General features: G+C 42.6%; 1 protein-coding gene across 1 annotated transcript; it reads right to left on the bottom strand.

Moving 5' to 3' along the window:
• Nucleotides 1-9: 9 nt before the first annotated feature.
• Nucleotides 10-24,698, bottom strand: grid2ipa (glutamate receptor, ionotropic, delta 2 (Grid2) interacting protein, a; the record flags this gene model as incomplete). Its single annotated transcript, XM_080488869.1, has 23 exons — nucleotides 10-1,473; nucleotides 1,877-2,041; nucleotides 2,116-2,234; nucleotides 2,355-2,484; nucleotides 2,572-2,658; nucleotides 2,868-3,023; nucleotides 3,275-3,471; nucleotides 3,671-3,760; nucleotides 4,071-4,158; nucleotides 4,281-6,695; nucleotides 8,107-8,438; nucleotides 8,616-8,763; nucleotides 8,871-8,977; nucleotides 9,153-9,314; nucleotides 9,447-9,598; nucleotides 9,734-10,030; nucleotides 10,498-10,563; nucleotides 10,688-10,777; nucleotides 11,723-11,995; nucleotides 21,253-21,407; nucleotides 21,490-21,822; nucleotides 22,600-22,853; nucleotides 24,617-24,698. The coding sequence occupies 23 exons, from the start codon at nucleotides 24,696-24,698 to the stop codon at nucleotides 1,393-1,395; spliced, it is 5,979 nt and encodes a 1,992-aa protein (XP_080344995.1). The 3' UTR covers nucleotides 10-1,392.
• Nucleotides 24,699-24,950: the final 252 nt, after the last annotated feature.

Consider the following 24,950-nt stretch of genomic DNA (forward strand, 5'->3'; position numbering starts at 1 on the left):
GACATGAGTGGATCTCACACAGCTCTTTATATCTGGCAGAATCAGGTTACAATACAAAATGCAGACTTAATACCTTAAGGGCCATTCGAAATGCACGGAAATGCTTTAGAGGTCCACATTCGGAAATCGAAGCTGAAATAATGTGAATCTTTCAAAATCAAAAAGCTGCGCACTTCTTCCCTATCTTGATAATTCACCTAACAGTTTAAAAAATATCACTCAAGTTTTTACAAAGCATAAGAAGCCTGGGTTATCAGCTGTTCAATAAATAAAATGCTGCGCTGATCTGCTACACTAATCAGAATGCTTTGCTGTTCTCTCAGTAGTATAACTATTGTAAGTCCATTCATTAAAACAATCACTTGGGTAATGAAATATAGTGGCAAAGTGCACCAGATATTAGAACATTATACTGTCTCTTTCTCTCGTTTTTCACAGACAACACACTATATAAGTATTTTACTCTTCAATACATATACTATTTATCAGTTGAATACAGCTAAACATTCACATATTGCACAGTGCCCGCTGTAAAACCAACATAAGTCCACCGTAGCAGTCTGGTATTAGCGTCTTCATGACTAGAATATTTTTTCTATAAAAGCAAGAAAAAGTATTAACTTCCAGAGGCAATGGATCATATACAGTTTACAAGTTAGGTAGGCTTGGACTTTAATAAAACAAACCAAAATACAAAGCCACAGGTTGTATAAATCTAAAAAAACCAAAAAACAATTGACACTGAGGCTTTGATATACGAACAGAAACAATCTAATGTCATTGGATATATTCTCAAGAAAACAAGCCACGCATAATAAATAATATGTTACATTCAGTGTGGTGGGCTCCTTATAAAAGCTCTGAACATTTAATCTAATCACAACACTTTGGTGGATAATTCTGTACCACCTCGTGTATGTGAATATAATTTCATTAAATATCTATTTTAGGATAAAGTTTAAGAAGTGTCTTTAATCGTGGATATGCCACAAATGTTTTATCTGTCATAACACTATATGTGCTCCATAACCTGGACTCAGGCTCAGAGTAATACAACTTAATCTATAGGATGAATAATTCCGTAGTAACTAGCTTTCAAATAGCAGAGATATTATCAAGGTCAGACAATGCTGCTTTCTATGGACTTGTCTTAATCGTTGTTTTGAAACAGGAAGGTATAGTGAATACAACACTGGTTTAAAGCTAAGTTATCCATACTCGATGCAAAAGACATGTGTACGTCATTCCAAAACTTCCACACAAGTACTTATTTTTTGCTTGGTTTTGTACATCATACATTGTACAGGCAGTTTGTATGCGTTTGCATGTTTTATTGTGCATGCATATATTGTGCTTCTGTATGTAGTAATCTCCAAATGTGCTTCGTGTGTGTTACCAGGCCAGAGGGGAGGCCAAGCGAGGACTCCGGGGACTCTTCAGGTTGTCTGCCGTTTGCTGATCAATGAGAGCTCTCTGTGGAGACAGAAAAATACAAACTCTGGAGGATATCATTTAAGAGTTATAGTGGAAAATAAGTGATAAATCAAATAGATATACATGTTGGTAGTTTGTGCCGTTTTAGAGGGGGTCACTAAAACAGGTCAATGTAACTTGCATCATATACATTCAGTAAGCTTTTACACAGGATTCACACAAGAAAAAGATTGGGAACAACTGGTATAGAAGATGGATGGACATCCATAACTGGCTATATATATATATATATATATATATATATATATATATATATATATATATATACAGTATATGAGGGGAAATCTTTTTTTTTTTTTTTTTTGGTGCACAAACATAAGGAATTATAACAGTTATGCCCCAAAAAACAACTGGAGTGTTAAATACAAAATGACTTTCTCACCTCAAACTTGCTCATGAACTCAGCAAATATCCCAAAGAAGGCCTCCGTGTTGGTGGATTTACCATCCTCTCCAAAGTAAGAGGCGGTTTTGCTGAATTCCTCCATGGCTCTCTGCTGGAGAGACTCCAGGGACTGCAATGCTGGATGACTGTTTTCCAGGAAGTTCTGCACACCTCAGAGTCAAAGAATCACAATCGTATTCACCTTATGCTATACCCCTCTGCGAATATTAAGGATACGCTCATCACGACAGCGAAGCGGTCCTCGGCAGTCGCAGGCATCTTCTGACAGGCTGAGCGGATTTCCTGGATGGTTTTATGCAGGTCTTCTAAGTCCGATGTCATCGTCTTCTGATTCACTGAAGATGGGAGAGTGTTTGTGTGAGAGGAAAAAGAAGAAAAAAAAATGTGACTGACAAAAGCAACTAAAACTTGAATTTCAAAACGTCCCCAAGGTGTTGTGAAATAAATCTCACTACCTTTTGCTGCAAGTGACACCATGGTAAGATCTTTGGAAAAATCCAACACCTCAGGAAAATGCTGGCACAATGATTTGACCAGGATATGCAGAAATGTTGACTTCCCATCCACTGTTTTGGTTGTACTCAGCTGTAAAGACCACCATGGATTTAATTGTAAAACAAAGTAAACAAAGATTTTAAGATACGTCGTGTCAGATATTAGTGCATGTTGTACCTCTGTGAGGAAGTTGATCTTGAAGCCAGTTGTCTTATTGGTTTTCGGTTGGGTGTTATTCAAATAGTTCCCCATCGCCAACACAAACTAAAGAGAACACAGAGTTCTTAAATCGGCATCTCTCTAAAGAATTCATCAACAACAGATTGCAAATTTTAAAATTTAAAAGGAAAAACAGTGGGAGATGATGTACGTCCATTTCTGAATGATGGAAAAATATAAATATACTTTGTAGTGACCTTACTAAATGTCCTTCCCCGATCTTGTATTTAACCTTTCACAGACACTCATCGTACCTCGAGTATCTTGGCCAGTTTCCTGCTGGTTTTCAGCTCTATGGAAGCTTTGTAGAGACAGTCATATGCACCCCTCAGCTCCTCTGTCTTCTCTTGAAGAGAACACTTGAAAAGGAGGCTCTCCAGACGGGTCTTGAACTCTGGCACTGATAACATCTGATAAAAGTACAAGAAGGCAACCAAAAAAAGACAACAAAGGGTCATTTGCAGGATCCTCAGATGTGACTTCACAGATACATAACTGCACACATACAGAATTCTGATCCCGAGTGGACTTCCTTTGGATAGTAATGGTTGTGTTTTTACCTTTAAGAGCTTTGCATGTGTACTGATCATGTATGCAATATTTTACCATACATATCGTTGCAAAAGCCCACAAAACAAACCCTCGCTGCCAGCCACTGTACCTGCAACACAAACTGGTCAGGCTCGCTGAGTTTGCTGGGGTCCTGCCTGTACTCCTCGTATTTTTTGACCTCTTCTGCATCGGGGGCATACAGCAGCAGCTGTTTAATGTGAGATGGCTCCAGCCTGTCAGTGACCATATTCATCAGTACCTGACGGAGCTCCCCAGGAGATAGCTTCAGGTGGGCAATCAGAATGGCTGGAGTGTTAACAAAAATACAGTGCAAAGGGGGAGATAATGAGGAACAAAATCCCTCATTTTAAATGATGAATGAGCCTATAAAACAAGAATATCACTGAAAAACATATACGAAGATTACAATTTTTTTCCAATAAAGAATACATTGTAAGATGCACATGGCAATAGAGCCATTAGGGAAATAAACAATCTTACTTACAGGCATTGTAAGCTTTTTTATGGGACAGAATTTCTATCACATCCTTCTTCTTGAAGGATTCTAGCTGAGGAGATGGCTCTGGAACAGGCACTAAAATTAAAACAATGTCGGTTACATGTAGATTTGAATGTGAGCCAGTGGAAATAAAATATGCATTTGATATATTCTCCAATGATTCAAAAGAAGTACAGCAGATTACATTTGGCTTGTATGATTTGATCAACCAACACTTAGCAATTATTTAGCAAAAGAGCTTATTATCAAAGTATTTGTCAGTTTTACATCACACTCAATTCAATTTACATGTGTGTGTGTATATGTGTGACATGATTAAATTACATTAACTCATCAAATAATTTTTTGGAGTGCAATATTTCAGATTGTCCATATTTGTACTCACATGAACTCTTCTGTGTCCCAAAGTGCAGCTCCAGATCCAAATACTTCACCATGTCATGCAGTTTGTCATAGTCAGAATTTGCTCCCAACTACCGAAGACATCCAAAAATTAATTTTTAAAAGTCCAAATTCTATAGTTCTATATGTATATTAAAAAAAAAAAAAATTGAGTTCTATCTTAAAGTCCATCTCCCAACGGCTCAGAACTGACCTGCCCCCAAATCGTCCCTTCTGAGTTTTCCACCTGCTCCCAGCGCAGTCTCTTCACACTCATGTGGTTGGAGTCCATCCTGGACAGACTGGGTCTTGGTAATGGTGGCGGGGAGCAGGGTGGGGGCAGGGGCGGAGGAGCAGGGGGCTCTACGTGCTCCGTGGGGTCAGAGAGAGAGTGGGGAAGAGACTGTGGTTGACTTGGGCCCTGGGGGTGTTTGTGGTGGGACTGCGCTTGTGGCTGGTGTGGGGACTGCAGCAGGTGGTGCGAGGGCTGCGACTGTGGGCGGGCAGTCTGGCTTGAGGGCTGAACTTGGTGCTGTGGCTGATGGTGCTGGGGCAGAGGCTGGAAGGTGGAGACGGTGGGCTGGTGGGGCTGGAGGGGCTGAAAGGTTGAAAGCAGTGGCTGAGGTCTGTGGGGCTGCTGGGGAGGATGGATGACATGAATCTGATGCTGGTAGTCCTGAGGTGGGGGCTGCGGGGTCATGTGGTGTATGTGATGAATCTGAGGCGTGCTGGAGTGATGGTGAGTCTGTTGAATAGAGTGGGGCCTCTGTGGAGAGGGTTTGGTAGGCTGTGGGTGATGGGTCTGGTGAGTCTGCTGCTCTTGATGTCTGCCTTCACCTTGATGATGACTTTTAATACTTCTCCGACTCTGATGGGAGTGACTGTCCCGGCTCAGCTGAACCGGGAGAGAAGCAGGCTCTTGCTGCGCCTGATGCAGGAGCTCTGTGGAGGAGTGATGAGGCTTTGACTGGTGCATCTGATTGGCTTGATGGAGGAGCTCGGTGGAGGAGTGGTGGGCCTGAGGTTTGTGGACTTGATGCAGCAGCTCATTCGAGGAATGGTGGGGTTGTCCCCGGTGCATCTGGTGAACATGGTGGAGAACGTCGGCTGAGGAGTGATGAGGCTGCATTTGGTGAGTCTGGTGGAGTAGCTCTGTTGAAGAATGGTGAGCTTTGGCTTTGTGCATTTGATGGAGCATTTCCGATGACGAGTAGTGGCCATGGCCTTGCTGCATCTGCTGGAGAATTTCGGCAGATGAGTGGTGGGCCTGGGATTGTTGCAGCTGGTGAAGCATCTCAGTGGAGGAGTGATGGGCGGGGTGAACTTGATGGAGCATTTCGGCCGAGGCGTGGTGCGGCTGGGTTCTTATACCTTGATGACTTTGATAGATGCCCTCAGCGTACTGGCCTTGCTGGCTCGGGTGGGCCGTCGGTTGGGGTGACTGCTGGTGAGGTGGGGGTGCGGAACGGGACATTCGCCGGTGGTGATGACTCTGGTGGGCCTGTTGCTGCTGTGCTTGGCGCATCATTAAAAGAGGGTGGTTACTGTGGTGGTGTGCAGAATCTGGGGAGGGGAGCGGGGGTAAAGATTGGTGTAGTTGTTGGAGAGGCAGAGGTGAATGGGATTTCTGCTGAGTTGGCTGCGCAGGCATCGAGTGGTGGCTCTGGTAGATCTGCTGCATCTGTTGCTCTTGATATGCTTGTTGCTCCTCGTACGCTTTTCGTTCCTCAAAAGCTTTTTGCTCTTCATACGCTTTACGCTCCTCATAGGCTTTTTGCTCCTGGTAAGCTTGAAGCTCTTCATAAGCCTTTTGTTCTTTGTAGGCTTGACGCTGTTCATACGCTTTTTGTTCCTGATAGGCTTGACGCTGTTCATAGGCTTGTCTTTCTTGGTAGGCTTGTTGCTCCTGGAACATCTGCTGCTCTTCAAAAGCTTTTTGCTCCTCATATGCTTTCTGCTCCTCATAAGCTTGTCTCTCTTTGAAAAGCTTTTCCTGATAGGCCTGCTGCTCCTGGTAGGCCTGTTGCTCTTTGAGCAGTTGTTGTTCCTCATAGGCTTTTTGCTCTTCATATGCCTGCCTCTCCTTAAATGCTTGCTGCTCCTCATAGGCTTGTCTTTCCTGGTAGACCCTCTGTTCTTGGAAGTTTTTAAGCTCTTGAATTGTTGCGTGGACCTGTAGGTCCTCTCTTGTAGGCATCACTTTATGTAAAGAGTGGCGCTTGGGTGGCAGATTGCTGCGGGGAGGAGGCGGTGGAGGAGGACCAGACTTCCGGCGAATGGGCACATAGGTTCTGGGGGAATGTTCGGGGGTGAAGCTGAGCAGTTGCTGTTGCTGTTGCTGCTGCTGCTGGGGCTGAGGCTGAGTCTGAACAGGTGCTGGAGGTGGAGGAGGCGGGTCGTTGAACTGAACAGGCGGGGGCGGAGGAGGGCTCATGGGTGGAGGAGGAATATGATCAGAGGAAGAGGAGTACGTCAGAGAGGAGGCGTTCTCCTCCCCACTGCTGCTTTGGACATCACTCGGGCTGCTGAGCTCCGGAGCAACAAAACCTCCATTTTCTTCTTCATCCACCCCCAGCTCGTCTTCATTATCATCATCCTCCTCGTCTGGGAAGCCCATCTGCACAACATCCTGGCATTAACACCAATTTCATTAGATCTTCAATGTCAAAATGGGATTTACTATGACAACAATCTACATAACCTGATAGGAGTCTCTTTCTAAATTCTATTAAATGTTTCTGAGTAAACTATACACACGTTCAACAAAATCATCTCGCTGATTGGCCATACTGTGTAAACCAAGTTAAAATGTATTTTTTATGCAGTTCCTGAGTTGGTTTTAGACTCTTTAGTCACTTTTCAAGGATTCAGGTTTATAAAAATGAAAAAATGTGAAGGAACAGGAACAAATTGATACAGTAGTAGTCAATAAAGTTGAAAGTGGACTTCTGTGGAACCTTTCTTCTTCTAATTTGCCTTGTACGTGATCTGCATGCAGTTGAACTTCCTTCATTAACAGTTTGTAGACTAGAATAGTATCTTTTCAGGTTATTTTGGTTTGAAGGTGGTTTAAATTGCCTGTTAACGAGCAATGCAACACAGCAGTTCTGCGCCTAAATGTTCGTGTAAGCGTATTACGTTTTGTTCAGATTATGAAGATTATTGAGGAAAAGTATAGAGTAAACATCTTTAATCAAAATATATTTGTCAGGAAGAGGAGAAACCCTACCCCCCTTGTTAACTTCCCCCTCCCTTTTCATTTCTGTTCATTTTGACTTTGTGGGTTATGTTTCAGTTCATCTTGACGTGCCACCAACGCTGGAGACTGACAAGCAACCAGTGCGCACCCCTGAGGTTGGTTCTTCATCAACTCCAGCATGAGTGTATTTAAATCCTGAGTCTCCTCTCACACTTCGCTAGATCCTCTGTTTATGTCAAGTGGTATTCTGTGCTTCAGGCTATTTGACACAACACCTGTTTTGCTGTTTCCTTTGAGTCTGTATTTATCAGCTACTCTCTCATGATTCCGTCTCCAGTTCAGATATATTCCCACTCAGCGTCCAGTCTGAAACTCCTACCACACCACCCTTGCATACCCCACCCATCTTTTTCCACTATCCACCTGTATGACAAAATTACATTTTCTAACTGCCACTTTTGCCTTATGGGACAGTATGTCCTGCTCTCCTTCTGCATGCCTATGTGTGTCAAGAGGGTCTGTCCCATTTTACATTTGGACACGAGGCTTACATTAGTGTGCATGAGGGAATTAGTGTTCCATCGAGAATTAACCCAGTATCACCAGCACTGATGTAAATAACAGGATGGGTGGGTGTGTGTGCGAGAGAGAGAGAGAGAGAGAGAGAGAGAGAGAGAGAGAGAGAGAGAGAGAGAGAGAGAGAGAGAGAGAGAGAGAGAGAGAGAGAGAGAGAGAGAGAGAGAGAGAGAGAGAGAGAGAGAGAGAGAGAGAGAGAGAGAGCTCCTGTTTGTACTAATTTAGTGTGATAAGCTATAAACTCATAATGTTAATGTGCTTTTACCTCTTCATAATCATTTTCAGGAGTCAAGAAGTCATCAACGATAGCCACCCTCTGCCCCAGTTGCTCACTCAGTGCGTCCAGAAAGCGGTCCGTGTCCTCTGAACGAGGCGGTTTGGAGAAGGTGTACCGACGCTTGCTGCTGCGATGGGGAGGAGGACTGGATGGGTAATCTGGAGGTTCTGGAGGTGAGGGAGGGGGACTGTCCAGGCTTATGTAAGGGTTGGACTCCCCACTGGTCTGGCTTGTCAACCCCGATGAGTAGAACTGGTTTGCAGGGGGGCTGGGGAGGGGGTCCGGCCAGGACGTGTGGGATGAGGGGCCTTTACGGCTTCCTGACACATGAAAAATTTGAGGAGAAACTTTATTCATACGAGGTGATCACTTCATCAGGGTGACACCCGGAAGTCTAAGAAATGGAGCCCACTAAGGTGTGACCAGATGTCAATGCAAATACAGCTTTTGTTAAGAAATACATCATAAGAAATTTAGAGAATTCCACTTTGAGCTACCTGCACTTGCAAGGATTGTTGGAGACGCCGTGCGTGAAGGAGGTTCCAGATCCAACAAACTCTCAGGGGTAGGAGGAGGGCGACTCTTCAGAGATTTGGACCTCTTAGATGAATACATGTTCTCCAATTCAGCGTACACTGCCGACAGCTTCCAAAGTGGAAATCAACAGCCACAGTGAGTCTCACATGAAAAGATTGTATTCTCAATGATATATTCTATATCTTTCTCCCTTGGAAACAAAGCTGGGCACCTACATTGGTAAGGTTGTTGGGCGTCTCAGGAAGAGAAGTTCCGTCTCCCGATTGCCTCTCTCCTGGAGCCAACCTCATCCCTGTCTCCAGAAATGACTCTGCACGAAGGCCTGAATTAACAAACCCATTGGAATAATGTAAATGCTTTCTAATTGGCTGTCCCTGGCATTAGATCACCAACCAGGTGCGCTGACTACAGTCCAACGTTGGCTTCATGTAATAGGTAATTACAATGAACTAAAGTTAGATACACTGGCTGGATGCCTGAAAGCAGGAGTTTTGTACCCATTCCCAAGTGCGTTCCAATGACCAGATCATCAGAGCTGCGCCCTCTCACACTGCTTCTGTACGTGGTCCCCGTCACCCTCATGGAGCTGCTACGGCGGTGTGGCTCTGGGGCACTTTCAGGCTCTGGAGGAGGGGGAGGAGGAGGCGGTGGAGGTGGAGCTGGAACATGTAAGCAATGCAGAGGAAGAGGCAAAAGGGTATGATAGGCTGCTGCACCTGAGTTTACTCTACTTTCAATGAGAATCTTTAAACCCAATGAATTTAACATATAATAGCAGAACGGACACGCACCAGGTGCTTTGTATCCAAGAAAACGTGAAATCTTGTTCTGGCAGTGTTCCTGCTCTTCATACGTCAGCAGCTGGTAAACAAACTGCCAGATCACCTGTTTGGCTGGTGTGTCCAGCACCGGGAACACGTCCACGATCAGAGTGTCAACATTCCTGTTGTCATGGAAACAAGGGCAAGGTGACAACGATAATCTGGTTGACCAATCATAAATTCACAAGAAAACTATATAATGCTTTCTGGTTGTAATGCACTGGTCACTTATTTAGTTTCCCCTGTCCCTTTCTCACCTGTGCTGGAAGAAGTTCTCCAACGCCTTGCAGATGGTGTACCTCTCCTGGATGGTCAACAGGTGCTCCAGCTGCTGCCCAAAGGTGCGACCCATAACCCTAATGCTTGGAGGTAGAATCTCAGCCACCCATTGCAGGGAACTGAGCACAGGGGAGCGGGCTCGCTCGCCAGGGATGCTGCCACCCGCAAGCTCCTGCTCTGCAAGGGGGAAAGTCGGCGGACCGTCCTCCACCATCAGGGTCGGCATGGCACCACTTCCCTGCAGCATGGACACCACCTTCTCATGGGAGGAGGTCCTGCATGCAGACAAATACATTGCTAAAGAGCATATGCAGCCGCATATTGGAAGTGTTTTTTGGCAGGAAAAGAGGATGGTTAGGAAATTTCAGAAACCATATGAAGCAGCAGTGGCTCTTTTTGCTTAAGTAGTGCAGAAGAGCAAAAAACTATTTACAGTCTGTCTGAACTCTGTCAAAGAGTATGTACATACTACACTGTGAACACCTTTTATTCTTTAGCTTGCTTTTTATCAGTATGAGCCTTTTAATGTGAACAACCTCTAGGAAACTTCTTTTTTTTAAATGCATATGTAATATATTATTCCAGTCCCTTCAAAAACATCTTCAATAGAAAAATGATATGAACATAGGTATGTCTACTTGTGCTGTTCTTTCTATCTAGTTTCTATGTTTCATTCCTGTAAATATCTTTAGATATAAGTTTATTTATAAAGTGTATGAAATAGATGATGGTGCGGCTTTACCTCATATCAAGTCCGTTCAGAAACAGGATGCGGTCTCCTGGTTTTAGACCTGCCTTGTCTGCGGGGCTGCCTGCACACCAGAGAACAAATGACAAGAGATAGCTCATTGCATTAAAGTAAAAATACAGATATTCTTGGGTTTTGTTAACTATGATAACTGTAAGCATGTGTGGGCACATGTAATCTTCACTTACCAGGGATCACTGAATCAATCCACACTGGAGCGTGGCCTCTGAGAGTGAAGCCAAAGCTCATGTTACCCTTGCATACTCTCACAGTCCTAAAAAGACATATTTTGACATAACTTGTATTATTAACTAAAAGAAGGATAACCATGGACAATATCTGATATGAAAGAAAAGTACAGTGTTCATTGCATAGAAATTATATTTATATTGTGCCACAGTTACCAGATATACAAACAATATACTTGATGATAAGAAGAGAAAAATCAATATTATTGACAGCATTTGATACAAACTGTCATTAACTAAACATGGTTCAGCTAATTAATATTTATAACCTTCTGCTGATTGTTATGCAAGTGTGACCAAATACTACTATTTATGTCATCTGCCTATCGTGAAAAAAACAAAAAGGGTAGAAATGTGGACTTCTAATACATTTCCGCTTTCACTACATTTATATTCATAATCTGCATTAACACCCTGACTTAAATGTTGGCCTCTAGGAGCAGTTTTAAATCTCTGCAACCCAGAGCCACGGAAGAGATTAGAAGATTTTTGAAGCAACTTTGCTCCTATAACTCCCTGGGAAGGTTTTAGGCAGGATGTTTACAACTCTATCAATATGCTTTTAAACGAATGTCTTCAGGATTTTGTAAAGTCTTGGAAGAGAAGCAGCTGACAACAGTTCAAAGTGAGAAACAACATCACAGCCAATGAAGAACGCAGGAGAACAGGCTTGCCTGTCTAAATTGCTTAACGTTCCCATTGGTTTTACCACTGAAGGGGGTATCGTTCACTGAGAAGCAGTTGCATGCTGACACAGAAAGACTTCAGTGGAGCACTTACAAATTTGATCAGACACGAGAGGAGGGAACAAAATGTTATTTAAGGAAGCAAGCTTCTTCTAAAAACTAAAAAAGCTCATTACAAAATGCCGCTGTGACACCTGCTGGAGAAAGGTCAAGACAGTTCCGTCAGATCAGGGTTTCATCGCATGACAAAAAACAATGATGACAGGCATTGCACACATCACAGACCTGCAGTTGGTGGTGCCACTGGAGTGGCCAGCGATGAGTGAGGTGGTCTTGCGCATGCCTCTGGCGGGGGGCACCACACCTTCCTCTGCGTGGGTCCTTGGCACTGAGCTGGCTCGAGTGGAGACAAGCAGGCGTTCGGGGTGATCCTCGCTTCGGCTGCGGCGGAGGTGGCTGCGGCTGGGGTCACTGAAGCTCCGACCTTTCAGCCGGCCCATCAGACTCTGAGACACCACCTCGTCGAATCGCTCCCGGTGCTTCTTGGGAATGAAGATCCTGGCAAACATTGTGGGGTCAGAGAAAACCTCAGAGTGGCTCGAAGAACTTTACAGGAAAGGTGGAGGTGGAGGAGAGATGGAGCAGTTTCCAGTTCAGCTTCGTGAGAGTGTAGTTGGTGAAAAGACATTTGAGCTACTGAAAGTCCAAGGTTCAACATCCTAATCAATCCTTCATAGCATATCCATCATCCTGAATCCCGTGTGTGCAGGAGGGTAGGAGACGAGCTTTCCTGTGTGTTGCGGCAGCTGCAGGTAATAGTGTTCACTTTCAGTGACGGCTCACAGCTAATGTAGGAACAGGAGGAGGCTCGGTGCCAGAACCACCTCTGGGAGGAAGCGCTCCACTCCTCCTGTTAGGGAAATGTCCCTCTGCCATTATCAACTCCAAAGGGTTTACTTTCTTTTCTTAAAGCACAATTAGATGCTCTTACAATATATTGTAGTGTTTTTTAATGTTGTGTTTGTTTGTTTGTTCTGCATGCTGCATGCATGGAGAGGGGAAAAAAACTGACAATAGAGAGACAATAAAACAAGTATTGCCATTAACTGTATGCTCAAAAGCTGCATGGAACTTATTAGAGAAAACATTAATTTCAGCTGTGCAGCCTCCCCGAGGCTCGGCGTAGAGATTAGTACTGCTACCTTCTTCCCAGTGAGATTCAGCACATAACTGTAAAGACAAAGTGTTTTCTGTTTGTCTCCCTCAACCTGACATCTCCCATTGATGTTTCTGTCTGCCTGAAATCTCTGCTCCCGTTAAAATCCCTTGTAGTTATGCTGTCTGCTGCAGTGTGGTTTATATTTGGCCAATTATCCGTGAGAACAAGATGCATAACAAAACATCAGAAATGACCTAGAAATAGAAGAGGCATTGCTAATAACGGTTTTAGGGTGTGTTTCCTTTAAATATAGGGTATGTTGCCACTTCTTTTAATTATTCTGACACACACACACACAGACTCTGTTTGTCCCTTCTTTTGTGTGCATGTCTTTCACCTATAGAATGATACTGCTCAGTCTCTCGGCCTCCAGTCCAAATCTCTAGTGTAGTTCCATTGTGTAGAATAGAAAACTGTGCTTCACTTTTTCCAACATCCACTTCCAATGTGCCTCCACATATAACAGCATAACTCCTTATTCAAAATACCACAGTCAAGAATAAGGCTCAGCAGAGTAATTTGGTTTTCAAAGCTGTCACTTTGCTTTTAAAATTCTGATTTTTTTCTCATCTGGAAAAAACACAAAACCTAATTCTAACTCACTGGTGTTAAAATATTTCTTCATTTGTAAATGCACACATAAAAACTGTCATGTAGACCAAACTAACATATATCCTCAACAAGTCTGACGTTTGTATATAGTTGTGATAAAAACTGTAACAGACAGGTGTTAATAGAAATTTAATTACTGTTAATATATAGAGCTAATCAGGCATAAATGTAACTATAATGTTAGGGAGCTTGATTTTGTTGTTGTACCGCCATTATTTTACAAAAAACAACTAATATGAGTGAATATATACAACCGATCAAACCAAAAACTGCAAACATCTCAATTCAGATGTTGTTCCATTAATGCAGTGCAGTTTTGAAGTCGTAATTCTTCCAAATATTATCACAGCTCTGCAGAAACAGCTCTGCAACATCGAGCATCCTGTGGACACACACACACAGCAGTCAGATATTGGAACGCCTGAAGTAACTGCTGATTCACTGTGTGGAGGTTTTATGACCTAATTAGCAACTGACTTCTGCGGCGTCCAGAAAAAAATGTCACACAACAAAAACAATGGCAGGGAAAAGATGTAAAATGCAAACTTTTACAGTAATAATGGAGGTAACTTCTTTTTCATCTGGAGGTGTACCTCGATACCTTGACAAACTTATAATCTCATTTAACTTTAAATGGTGTTTCTGTAATCACTGCACAACTTTTTAGTATTTCCATTATGTTAAGCCCTCATTTTGCCTTGTGCCAGATTGTATGGTCCCAAAATCTAGAAATACTTCTGTCGATAGAGCTTCTGGTTCAGTGGTTGGTGAATAATTATTGCAGGAGGAGCTTGTAAAGTTATATAATCATACACAGTGTTTTTTGAACTAATAAGTTAGTTCAGAACCTACAACGCATCAGTGTAACAAGTTCACCGAGCGGAGTCAGAAATGTTGTTAATATAACATATGGCATACCGCAAGGCTTACTTGTGGGCCTCCTTTCATTTCACAATGATGGAGCACTATTGCCTACTCTCAAAAAAATACAGATTGGAATAATTTTGGCTTTTTGAAACAAACTACGACCATTGCACCGTGACAAGCAATAGATAGACGATATGTTTCGTTCTCGGGCTGCAAATGAAACCTAGTTTTAACGAACTGTTTGAAAACAAGCAATAAGATCAGGAATTCTGACTTTGCGAAAATCTCTGAGATCATTAGAAATTGTGCCATCTAATACCATAATCAAGCCTTGACATGCAAATAGCCTGTCAATTTTAGATACAAAACAAAACATAAAAGTGGCACAAACATAAAAAGACAGCTTGTTTAATTCAAAGACACTTGTGAGAATAGAACAAAGAGAATGCAGAGAACTGCAGCTCTTTCTAGGCCAGGGTCATGTAACTACTGGGAATGAAGCTATGTATTCCAGGTTTGCTGCCAATATAGGCCACAAGTCTTCATGTATAACACCAAACAGCACCATGCCTGGACTAATGGCAAATAGAGGGGAAAGGAAACAGAATGGGGGCATTTATTGTGTATTTATGACAGACTTTGACTCCATTTCGATCTATCAAAAACTGATTTCCATTGCTGTCACCACTTCTGGAACCCTGCTATCATGTATTGACCTACAGTGAGTCAAAGAAACGTTCACTTCAGCCTTTTAACCCGGCAAAAAAAAGTCATGTAAAACTTCACAACTTCCCGCCAGTGAAGTTGGATATAGGCCTTGGGATGCCCTCAATTATAAGGAGGGCGAGAGGAGCCTATAATTAGGTGCAAAGGAGGGGTGGAAGGACACAATACTCTGGGGGATTAATGACAACTGCAATCAGCTGGGAAACTCATCACAAAAACTATTATTATGAGACCCAATTCTGATTCGCCACTTTTGACAGCTGAGCCAAATCGTAAATTTTACACAGAGTACATTTTGAGACAGTATATAGTAAATTTTGGAATAATTAGCGTTATCACAAGGGCCAAACATCACACGAGAAAAGTATCAAAGAGTTGATGAGGGAAATAGATATAATACTGGAATCAGAGTGAGAAGGACATAAACTCTTGCAGTTTTACATGGAAACACAGAGCAAAAATCCCAAACAATAAACCTGGATAATGAACACAAAGCATTTGCTTAGGCAACTTCGAATACAACGCAGCACAAACAAGACAAAGCACAGTAAAGACCACCGGGATGAGATCAAAAGTGCCGTACCTAAAGTGTCTGGAAAGACTCCTCTCTCTTCCCATGGCTCTTCAACACTTTGAGGAAGTGCCCCAGTGCTCAGTTAAGCAGTGCAAACGCTTCCCCTCGTTCTCGGTGAGTCCCCATCAAGACTGAAGAAACTCTCCCAAACGAAGGAGAAAGAAGACAAAGACTACGAGAAGGAAGGTGTCCTGGATCTCAAAAGTGCTCGCTGCAAGCTCGGAAAGCAGCCAAATGAGGAAAGAGAGAGAATAAGAGAGAGGGGGGGAGGTAACTATGAGACTGGTTGTGGTTTACTCCTCTCCACACCTCCAAAACATCCTCAGGCAGCAACATCCGCCGTTCTCCAGCTTCTTGTGTGGGGCAGCAGTCTTCACGTGTTCCCATCGTTTATCTTCTTCCTCCACAGGCACCAGGGAGTCAACAGTCGGGGTCACCACAGGGAGGTCTTCTTGGCGATGGTTAAAGGATAATCCTCATCACTGAGCTGTCAGTCAGTCAGCGGTAAAAGACAGTGAGTGACGAATCTCTTCACTCAGAGAAGGAAGGAAACAATGAGATGATCAAAGTGAGGAGGGAGAGAGGAGAGAAGTGGAGAAGAGAGCGGATTCCCGGTGGAATTACAGAGGCAGGTCAGCACAATTACTGAGCGCTTGAAACGGTAATAAGTGTTGGAGTCTTTAAAACCCGCGACATGTTTTCCCATGCAGCATTTTAGAATTTTCACGTTTTTTACGAGTCCCAATCAATGAATGACATAAAAAAAAAAAAAAATACTCTTTGGAATGAAAATCAACAAGAAATAGAAAGAAACCACAAAACTGCACTCTGCTTTATGGGTTGAATATCAGTCTCATTATTTTACTTTACACAGACTATATGTGACAAAGGTCTACAGTTCATTTGATATTCATGGGATTAGCCCTGCATTGTAGAACCTAACAAACAAAAGAGCTATCAGACGAGCCGAGCTCGTCTGTGATGACTCTCCAGCTAAATTATGTTTTGCACAACTTCCGAGTGTTCAAGCACACGCTGACCCCTGGGCTTCACGGGCGTTTAAGAACCGACACTGGCAAGTGCGCCAGAAACCTGAGAGAGAATTTATTAACAGAAGTAGGCTGCTTAAAAATAGCACACATCCGGTGGGAGGGTGAGGCAAACCGACGAGGGGACAGAGGCAGACTGAGTGGAGTGCGGCCCAGCTGGCCAAGTTTTGTACAGAACGAAGAAGAAATCATTTCAGGAGCTGTTAAACACACCTCTCATCCTCTGACACTTGATCTCCATCACACAGGCTCAGGTGGGGTGGGCAGACATGAAGCTCCAGTGATTGAGGCAGAGGGACTGACAGAATGGATGTCAGGAAAAACGATCAGAGACAGTGAGTATAAAAGAGGGCGATTGAGATTTTAGGGCGGATACACTGATTTTCTCCACCTAAAACAACAACGCCGACACCCAACTCATGATTAAGCACATCAATCCCTTATAAAAAAAAATTGTCGTTCACTATTTTCATCAAAGCCATGAAATCCTGCTGGGACACAGCTGTTCAGACCACTGCACCGAAAAGATGAACAGACCAGGTACATTTTGAAGTGATATTGTGGCTGCTGCCTCTAAAACAGTGGCGTAAACACATTTTAGTTCAGGGGGCCACATACAGCACAATGTCATCTTGACTGGTTGAATAGTGGCGCGATAACCTTTAAATTTAAAACTTAAAGTTTGGACTATGTTGTGGTGCAGAGTATACGTGATGAAAATGTGTGGAGCTTCACAAACCCAAACAATCAGTACTGAAAATGACTACAATCTCAACATAATGCCAATTATAAAGAAGCATTCAAGTGCAAAATACAGTGCAATGTAAAAAAAAAATAAAAATTCTATAGATGTTGCATTATGCATGTTTTTACAAACTCGCCCTGACCGCATGGCTGATATCTCAGCTCGGGTCTCAGTGTTGTGTCATGTCCTCTACTCTTAAGAAATTTGATTTAAATAAATAAACGACGTTTTCTTTGAAATATTAAAAATGTGTCTTTTGAATATCTACCTGTTGTTGTGGTCTTCATGGTGATATTGAGCATAGTGAGTCTTTGTTTTTTCTTAGTCTGACCTGCACAGTAAATAAAGTTCAATACGCACATTGATAGTCTAGAAGGGAAGTTCATCAAGTAACTAACTATTTTTTTTTAGCACTAGCTAATAAACTAAACTAAGATATTTCTTTAGAGTACAGTAACTAATAATTTATTTTTGGCTGTGCAAGAAGTTATTAAAAAAGTTACACTGATGGGACTCTATGACTTTTATGGAATTATTCCAATCAGCGGAAGTTGGACAAGTAACAGTGTGTGCCACATTATGACTTTTCCATCCATCCATCCATCCAGCCATCCATCCATCGAAAAGAAAACCCAAACATGCACAGGAAGAATATGCAAACGTCGCACCAAAACTCCTCCAAGCTCCTCTAAGTATTAAGTACAACACCCATGTATGGATTAAGTCCTTAAGATATTATTTAGATGTGTAAATTTGGATCAAAATGATGGAGTGACCTCAGACATATTCCCATTAGAAATATCATCAGCACCAAGAAGATAGTGCTTCCACATGACACATTTCCCCCAAATGCCAGAGACATCATATTGTCAGCAGAAAGTACCACCACCCTGAGGCATGGCTCATTAACAACCTGGGGGTAAAATTCCCATAAAGCTCCAACAACAGAAAACAGTGAGAACCACTCTAATATTGGAATATACAGAACAGTTATAGCCATCTTTGAGTTATAGCTGACTTCATATTACTAGAGTTTTTACAGCCTGTATGCCACGTAAATGACTAAAGGAAATACAGCAGGCAGAAATACATCTATTTATCCATCAATAATGCTTACCTTGGTTGACTGCAGGCTGAACAGGTTGATAATATATCACAGATTAAATCGATGATGAACTCGAGAATATAACCAGGGTGTACCACACACACTCACATTACTAATCTCAAGTATATGTATCTGGACTGCAAGACTAAAAAGGAGTTCCCTGACCCACAGGGAGAACATGCAAATTTCCCCTGAAAAGGTTCCCGAGATGAGATTTTAACTTTTGAACCAGGGATCTTTCCACTACAAGCCGAGACTGTTAATCTTGACACCAAACAAACTCCTGTCATTTCTCCTCAAACTGATCCAGACTCCTACTGGGAAATTTATTGTACTCTCTCATTGCCGCAAGGTGAGAAAAAAAACCTACTAAAAACGGTAGCCAGTCCTCTGTGGGTACAGCTAATGCATAATTGAGAAACACCTGTGCAAAACAAGCATTACTAAGCATTTTCATGGGCAGCTTTCTAAGAACGGAAAGTGCCATGAAAGCTGCGATACAGACGGCTGTGCTCACAGGAAACTGAGAGGCCGGACTGCAGCTTTGCTTTCTCGCTAGAGGGGAAAACCGGTCCAAAATTCGAGCCCTTGGGAGACAACAATAAAAAATAAATAAATAAAAGAAACTCTCAGTTTTCTTATGGAGCAATCACAAATAGCCCCTTTGGACAGACTGCAGAAGAACAACATTGTCATCAAACTTCAGAACAATTTCTTGAGCTGCAACTATTCCACAATCTGAAAACGAGCATCACCACCACCCAAGTTGTTTTTTTCCAGTACTCACCTGAGGCAGCAATTCATAATTTCATCCAGCATGGAATTTCAAAAGCCAGGCGTGTGGGCATGTGTGCAGGAGAAACATTGAAATTAGGCATCTGCATGTTCCTCCCTGCTCGTTTGTGTGACCATCTCCATCACGAGCAGCAAACTGGCTCTATGGCAGCCAAAAGCTGCATGCAGGGGAGGGAATAGAGACAATCCGGTGGTGTATCCACAAGAAGAAATCGGTGCCTCTATCAAAGAGCGCTTCACAGCTGACAGGGAAAAGGGAAAAGAAAGGGACCAACTGAGAGAGAAGTCAAAGTGAGAGCAAGTGAGCTGAAAAGAGAGAAAGAGAGAGAGACAGAGAGGAGGGGGACTGGCAGGGAAAAATGTGCAGCCGTATTGTGTTTTGGGTTTTGATTTTCAGATCAGTGCTGAGGAGGAAGAAATGCAATATTCACATATTCCTCTGTGAATTTCAAACTGTTCCCTCGCACGATGTACCTAAGAGAGACGACATTGAAGAGAATGATAATCTCATTAGATCAAACTAAGTCACATTTCACAGTAATATAAAATTGTTGAGGAAGTGGGTTTTATATATGATTGACTAATTCATTAATAAAGTAGGTATTTCAACTCCCTTTTAAAAATGATAATATTGTGTATTCCTGTGAATATTGATATTCCAACTGAGGAAAGGAAAGAATAAACCTTGCACCTCGGCTGGTATGCAATTTCCCTGTGATTGAGTTCAACTGATAATAGATGCTTCTGTGGAGTAAAAATCCCCTATTTCAATCCCTCCATCTTAGGGTAGCGTGGCACTGGAGCAGAGCACAGGTGACAATGGGAAGAGGCGTGGTACACCGGGGACAGGTCACCAGTCCATCACAGGACAACACACACTCTCACACATACAGGCAATATGAACAGTCACCAGTTCACCTCAGATTCAAGTTTTTGGGCTGTTCGAGAAGACTGAAGTTTCCAAAACTAAAATGCTCCAACACATTGAAGGAGATCATGCAAAGTCAATCCCGGGCCCCTAATCCCAGACTGCAACCTGCAATATTCTAGTTAAGACCCCAGCCTAAGGGGTCTGCAACCTCCTCTGCAGCGGGTCCCTGTAACTTCACCTAATCATGGGGAAGTAAACATTTTAAATCAGATTTTTTTATAGTCGCATTCTGAGAAGGAATAGTTCAATTAACTGTAATATGCAACGCATCCTAACATGTCACCAAACTCTCCAAATAAGGGATTGATGAAAGTCATAAACTGACAGCAAAAAATAAAAAAGGCCAAAACAGCTAAAAGGACTAAAAGCTCGAAAGGAAAATAGCACTAATGGTTAAAACTCTCTAAATTGTCAATATGACTGTAAAATGTAAGCAGCTCTTAATTATAGTTTTAAACTTTCATAATTGGAACATTAATGACAATTTGTTTTTTTGCCTCCCGGCAAATCTATTTGCAGGAAAGTCAGCTAATTCAGTCAAAGTAAATCACTTTAATGTGTCTGTAGGTGGCAAATGTACTGTGTTTCCTATAATGTTGTTGTTTTTTTCACTGTTGAGAGATTGCAAAACATGCAAGATTCCAACAGTGAGATTAACATTCGAAGAGAAATCCTGAGATAGGCTGAGAAACACGTATATTTCTGTTAATCGAGATCTAATGGTAAAGACCTAACTGGTGGGGAGGTTTGAGTTTTGTTCTTCGTGGTCCCAAAGTGGACCCTATGATCAGTGGGCGTGGGAAACACTTTGAATGTTTGAATGTATTTCTATCATTTCTTTGAATTGCCGTGTTTGAATGGTGCTCTATAAATAAATCAGTTTCAGTAACAAAGGGTAAATTGTTCACATGGGATAACTGAGTGCCTGTTTACACTCTTTAAAGAAATTATACAGAAAACAATATAAAATATTAATGCATCCGACAAACCAGATGTAGACTCACAGACTTTTGTTGTACATTGAGCAACCACTGGTTAATACCGCAGAGAAATCTGTGTTGGGGCGGAGGAAATGCCTTATAATCAGCTTTAAGAAACTAAAGCTTATTTTCTTAGCAGGATCCGTACACTGTGAGTTCTGTGTTGGTTCATTGATATATGTGATTGCACATCTGAGCGAATGATGGGCTACCTGACACTGTCTATCAGCTGCTGATGCTCCTCTGTGATCAAGATGTCCGGCAGGGCTTCAGCCAGGCTGTCCACATCCCTCTCAGCAGCATACTGCTTCAGCACGTCAAACAGCTGCTCCTTCACATCTGGCTCCTCTCCAAGAACATCCTCCACCTAGTGGGTCAAAGAACACATTGCGTGCAGAACTTCATTTTTAATGACAGCAAATATGAGCTTATAAGGAGACAGACTCTACCTTTTTGTTGAACTCCATGGCCTTGTGGGCGCGACTCTCCCGGACACTGTCCCCGCTCTGTGACAGCACCCTCATGCTGCTGCTCAGCCGCTTGGGCCGACGGGCCATGCTGAGCACCCCCAGGCGCAGAGGACGACCCTGAGCCGCTTTGATCATGGCTGCCGCCGTTTCGTGATGCTTCACTGGGATGCCGTTGACCTCCATGACATAGTCACTGGCCTTGAGGCCGCTGCGACCTGCGGGGCCGTTCGGCATGCAGTCCTCAACCATCAGCGGGCTGTCACCGACAATGGTGAAGCCGAACCGGCCATCTGGGCCTGGAGTGATGTCAATCTGAAGGCCAGACGTACATATTTTGAACTTTACTTCTCTTTTAACGATTGTAGATTTGCGTCTCATCAGTTCTCCACCAACATCGATTCATTAAAAAAAAAGTAATAATAGCAACCCCTTCCTCGTCTCTCCTTTAACGCCTCCCTCCAAGTCAGTAATATCAAAGATCATTTTTACTTCAATGGCCACGTTTATGCAGAACCAAATCAACACATTAACATTTTAGTGTAATAATCAGTGTATAACAAAGATGTTCACATGCATGTCACTTTTTACAAAATGTCTTTTGTGCAAGCTGAAATGCTCCAAAATCACCACAGTGTATCTGATCAAAGTAACAGTTGGTCATTTTTTAAAGACACTGCATTTCTGCAGCCTTTAGGATCATTTCTGTTTCTTTTCTTTTTTTCAGAAACGAAATGTCATGGTGTGGCTGCGCCGCAAAAGGGATTTCTATACCAGTGAGATAGCTAGCTTTCACTGCTGCATCACTGATCTATTGGCAACAAGCATCGCTGCCTTCTGCTCTTTAGTTTCAGGCTTCATTTGTTTCCTCCACAATAACCAAAACAGTGCGACCTCAAGTGGACAAATTAGGAACAGAAGTTATTCCTCCAGTTTTTTGGGGAGTTTTTATTTAAAGTACTGAGTTTTTGTCTGTTAAGGATTTTAACAGTGCTTTCTGTTTTTCCTTTGATGTAAACCATATTCCAAAAGCAAGCTTGTTGAGTCCCTGGAGCCGGCCAATACTTTTGTATTTTCTAAGAACCAGCTGACCTGTTCAATGCGTGACACCACTCCAATGCTTGGTGGTACAGTCTTGAGGGTCTGAGCCAGAGCTATCAGCGCCGGCGTGCTGAGGTTGGTCACGTCTTGGCCCTCGATGTCCACCACCTGGTCCCCGGGCTGCAGCCCGGCCAGGTAGGCACTGCTGCCCTCCACGACGGATAAGATGTAGCTTGGTCCGGTGCCTCCGAGTCGGAAGCCAAACGCCTCCGGCCAGTTCTGGTTGGTCGCTGGAAGGCCGAGGTCTGGATGACAGTGGGATAGACGCAACTTGGAGAGGTTTGTGTGAATGAATTATTAGTGTGTTACATAGGTGGCTGCCACAGAGTATTTATATGCTTAAGTAGTTTTGTCAGGGATCTGTACTTATGTAGTTATTCTTTATACTGCGTTTCTCTAGATTTGAACTGAATCATCTGTACTTCCTACTCCTTACATTCTTCAAACTGACTCAATATATCTTTTAACTTCTACCAATGATTCTCCAGTTATGGTGAAAGAACTAATGTACCAAACACAATTATTCACACTGCAGAACATTTAGTATTTAGGAATTTATATGTATTTCAGAGCCTCAAATGACATCAATAATAACTGAATGTAAAATAAACTGTTTAGACTGAACTGAAACCTAGACAGAATATATGGGTTGGTTTTTTGGGGGAAAAAATGTATGATATAAGTTGAATTGTGATATGTGTCATTGGTTTTTGATTAATCTCCATTGAGAGTCTACTTTCATTCAAGTAAAAAGTTGAACTTTCACTTGTATTTTTCAAAACATGTTTGGTATCCAATGCATGTTTTTATGAAGAAAAAAAAAAAAAAGAAATGTTCCCAGATCTGGTGCAAGCAACTGATACAAAGTTGGATGTGTGTTGTAAAATAGAGGTCAAACAGCAGTTTTTTTATTTATTTTAAATATAGAACCACTGAAGCAGCAGTTACACTGATCTATTTTTCGTAGCCTGATTTTTTATTTTTTTTAACCCATTGCTGTGACACTGAAAAGCATTTTCTTAAATTCTCATCTTGAGTGAATTAAAGTTGCAAAACAGGTCGAAGGAGGTTAATTGTGACTGTTGGTTTTCAGCCCACATGCTGAGCCACTGATCGTCCCCTGGTCACTAACCTCATTCTACTGCTGCAAAAAAAGTCCCAATAGGCTCACTCGGCTTCATCTCCACTCATCCATTGCCATCTGGATGCATGAACGCCATATATATATAGGACAAGGTAAAAAATTGGTACTTTTTATTACTTGTATTGGCTCATATTAACATATATAGTACAGGTTTACAATTAAATATCATAACCTACAACTGAATTCATTTTCTTTGTCGGATGCAGGAAGAAACCGATCTTGCAGAGCTCCCAATTAAACCTATTACATGATGGTGTGAATCCAAAGTATGAATACTTAGCGCCCTTGCATAAGGTTTATCGTAAACTTGCAAACATAGAAGCTAATGCATTCAGTCATCCATCAAACTGTTTCCTTTTGCTCCTGATCAGAGGCAGAAGACGGAAACAGGAAAGTGAGACATGCAGAGGAAGATTAAATTAGAGTAGCACCACAGAAAACTATCTACAAAGTGCTTGAGAGGTGGGAATGAAGTCTGAATCAGACTTTGTGAAGAAATGCGGGGATGTCAGAGGTGCTTTAGTGCAAAACAAAGAAAAAAAAAAAAAGAAAAAAAGGCAATGATCTGCTAGAGTGGTTAGGTTATTAAAACATGACATTTAAAGTCTCAGAGTGACAGAACATAGTGTCAGATTGTGGAAAATAAAAATAAAACTGAAGTTGATTATTGATCTAAAGCTGATCAAATCACTGATATGGAGTTATGGATCGTATTCATTCCAAACTGCAACCCATATATATATATATATATATACACACACACACACACATCTAAACTCTTTTCTGGTTCCCATCTCATCTTACCTAAAACACTTAAAACAATTCATGTGAAAACCAAAAGTACAATTCTGAGAAAACACTCACAGAAATCTTTGGAGGCACTCCGGGTCCCAGACTTGCTCTGGCGAAGGGAGAAGCGGCCCTTTCTGCTCAGGAAACGCCTCATCCTTGCCCGGCTTGCCGCAGGGCACGTTCCAGCCAGCCTACCTTCAACCCCCGGCCTGGGGGTCCACGCAGCCTTTGGACACGCTCGTGCTGCTCCTCACCTCGCTGCCTCCAAAACCCTCAAGTGCACATGGATGGTCACATCCGTAAGTTGTTGTTGGCCAGTGCCTCCCCAGGTCCTCGATCAGAGAACCAGCAGCCTGGGGCTGCAGGGAGGGCCGGAGGACAGGGGAGAGCGCCTGAAAAGCAGGCT

The sequence above is a fragment of the Lipophrys pholis genome (genome assembly GCF_963383615.2).
Source record: "Lipophrys pholis genome assembly, chromosome: 19".
NCBI lineage: Eukaryota > Metazoa > Chordata > Actinopteri > Blenniiformes > Blenniidae > Lipophrys > Lipophrys pholis.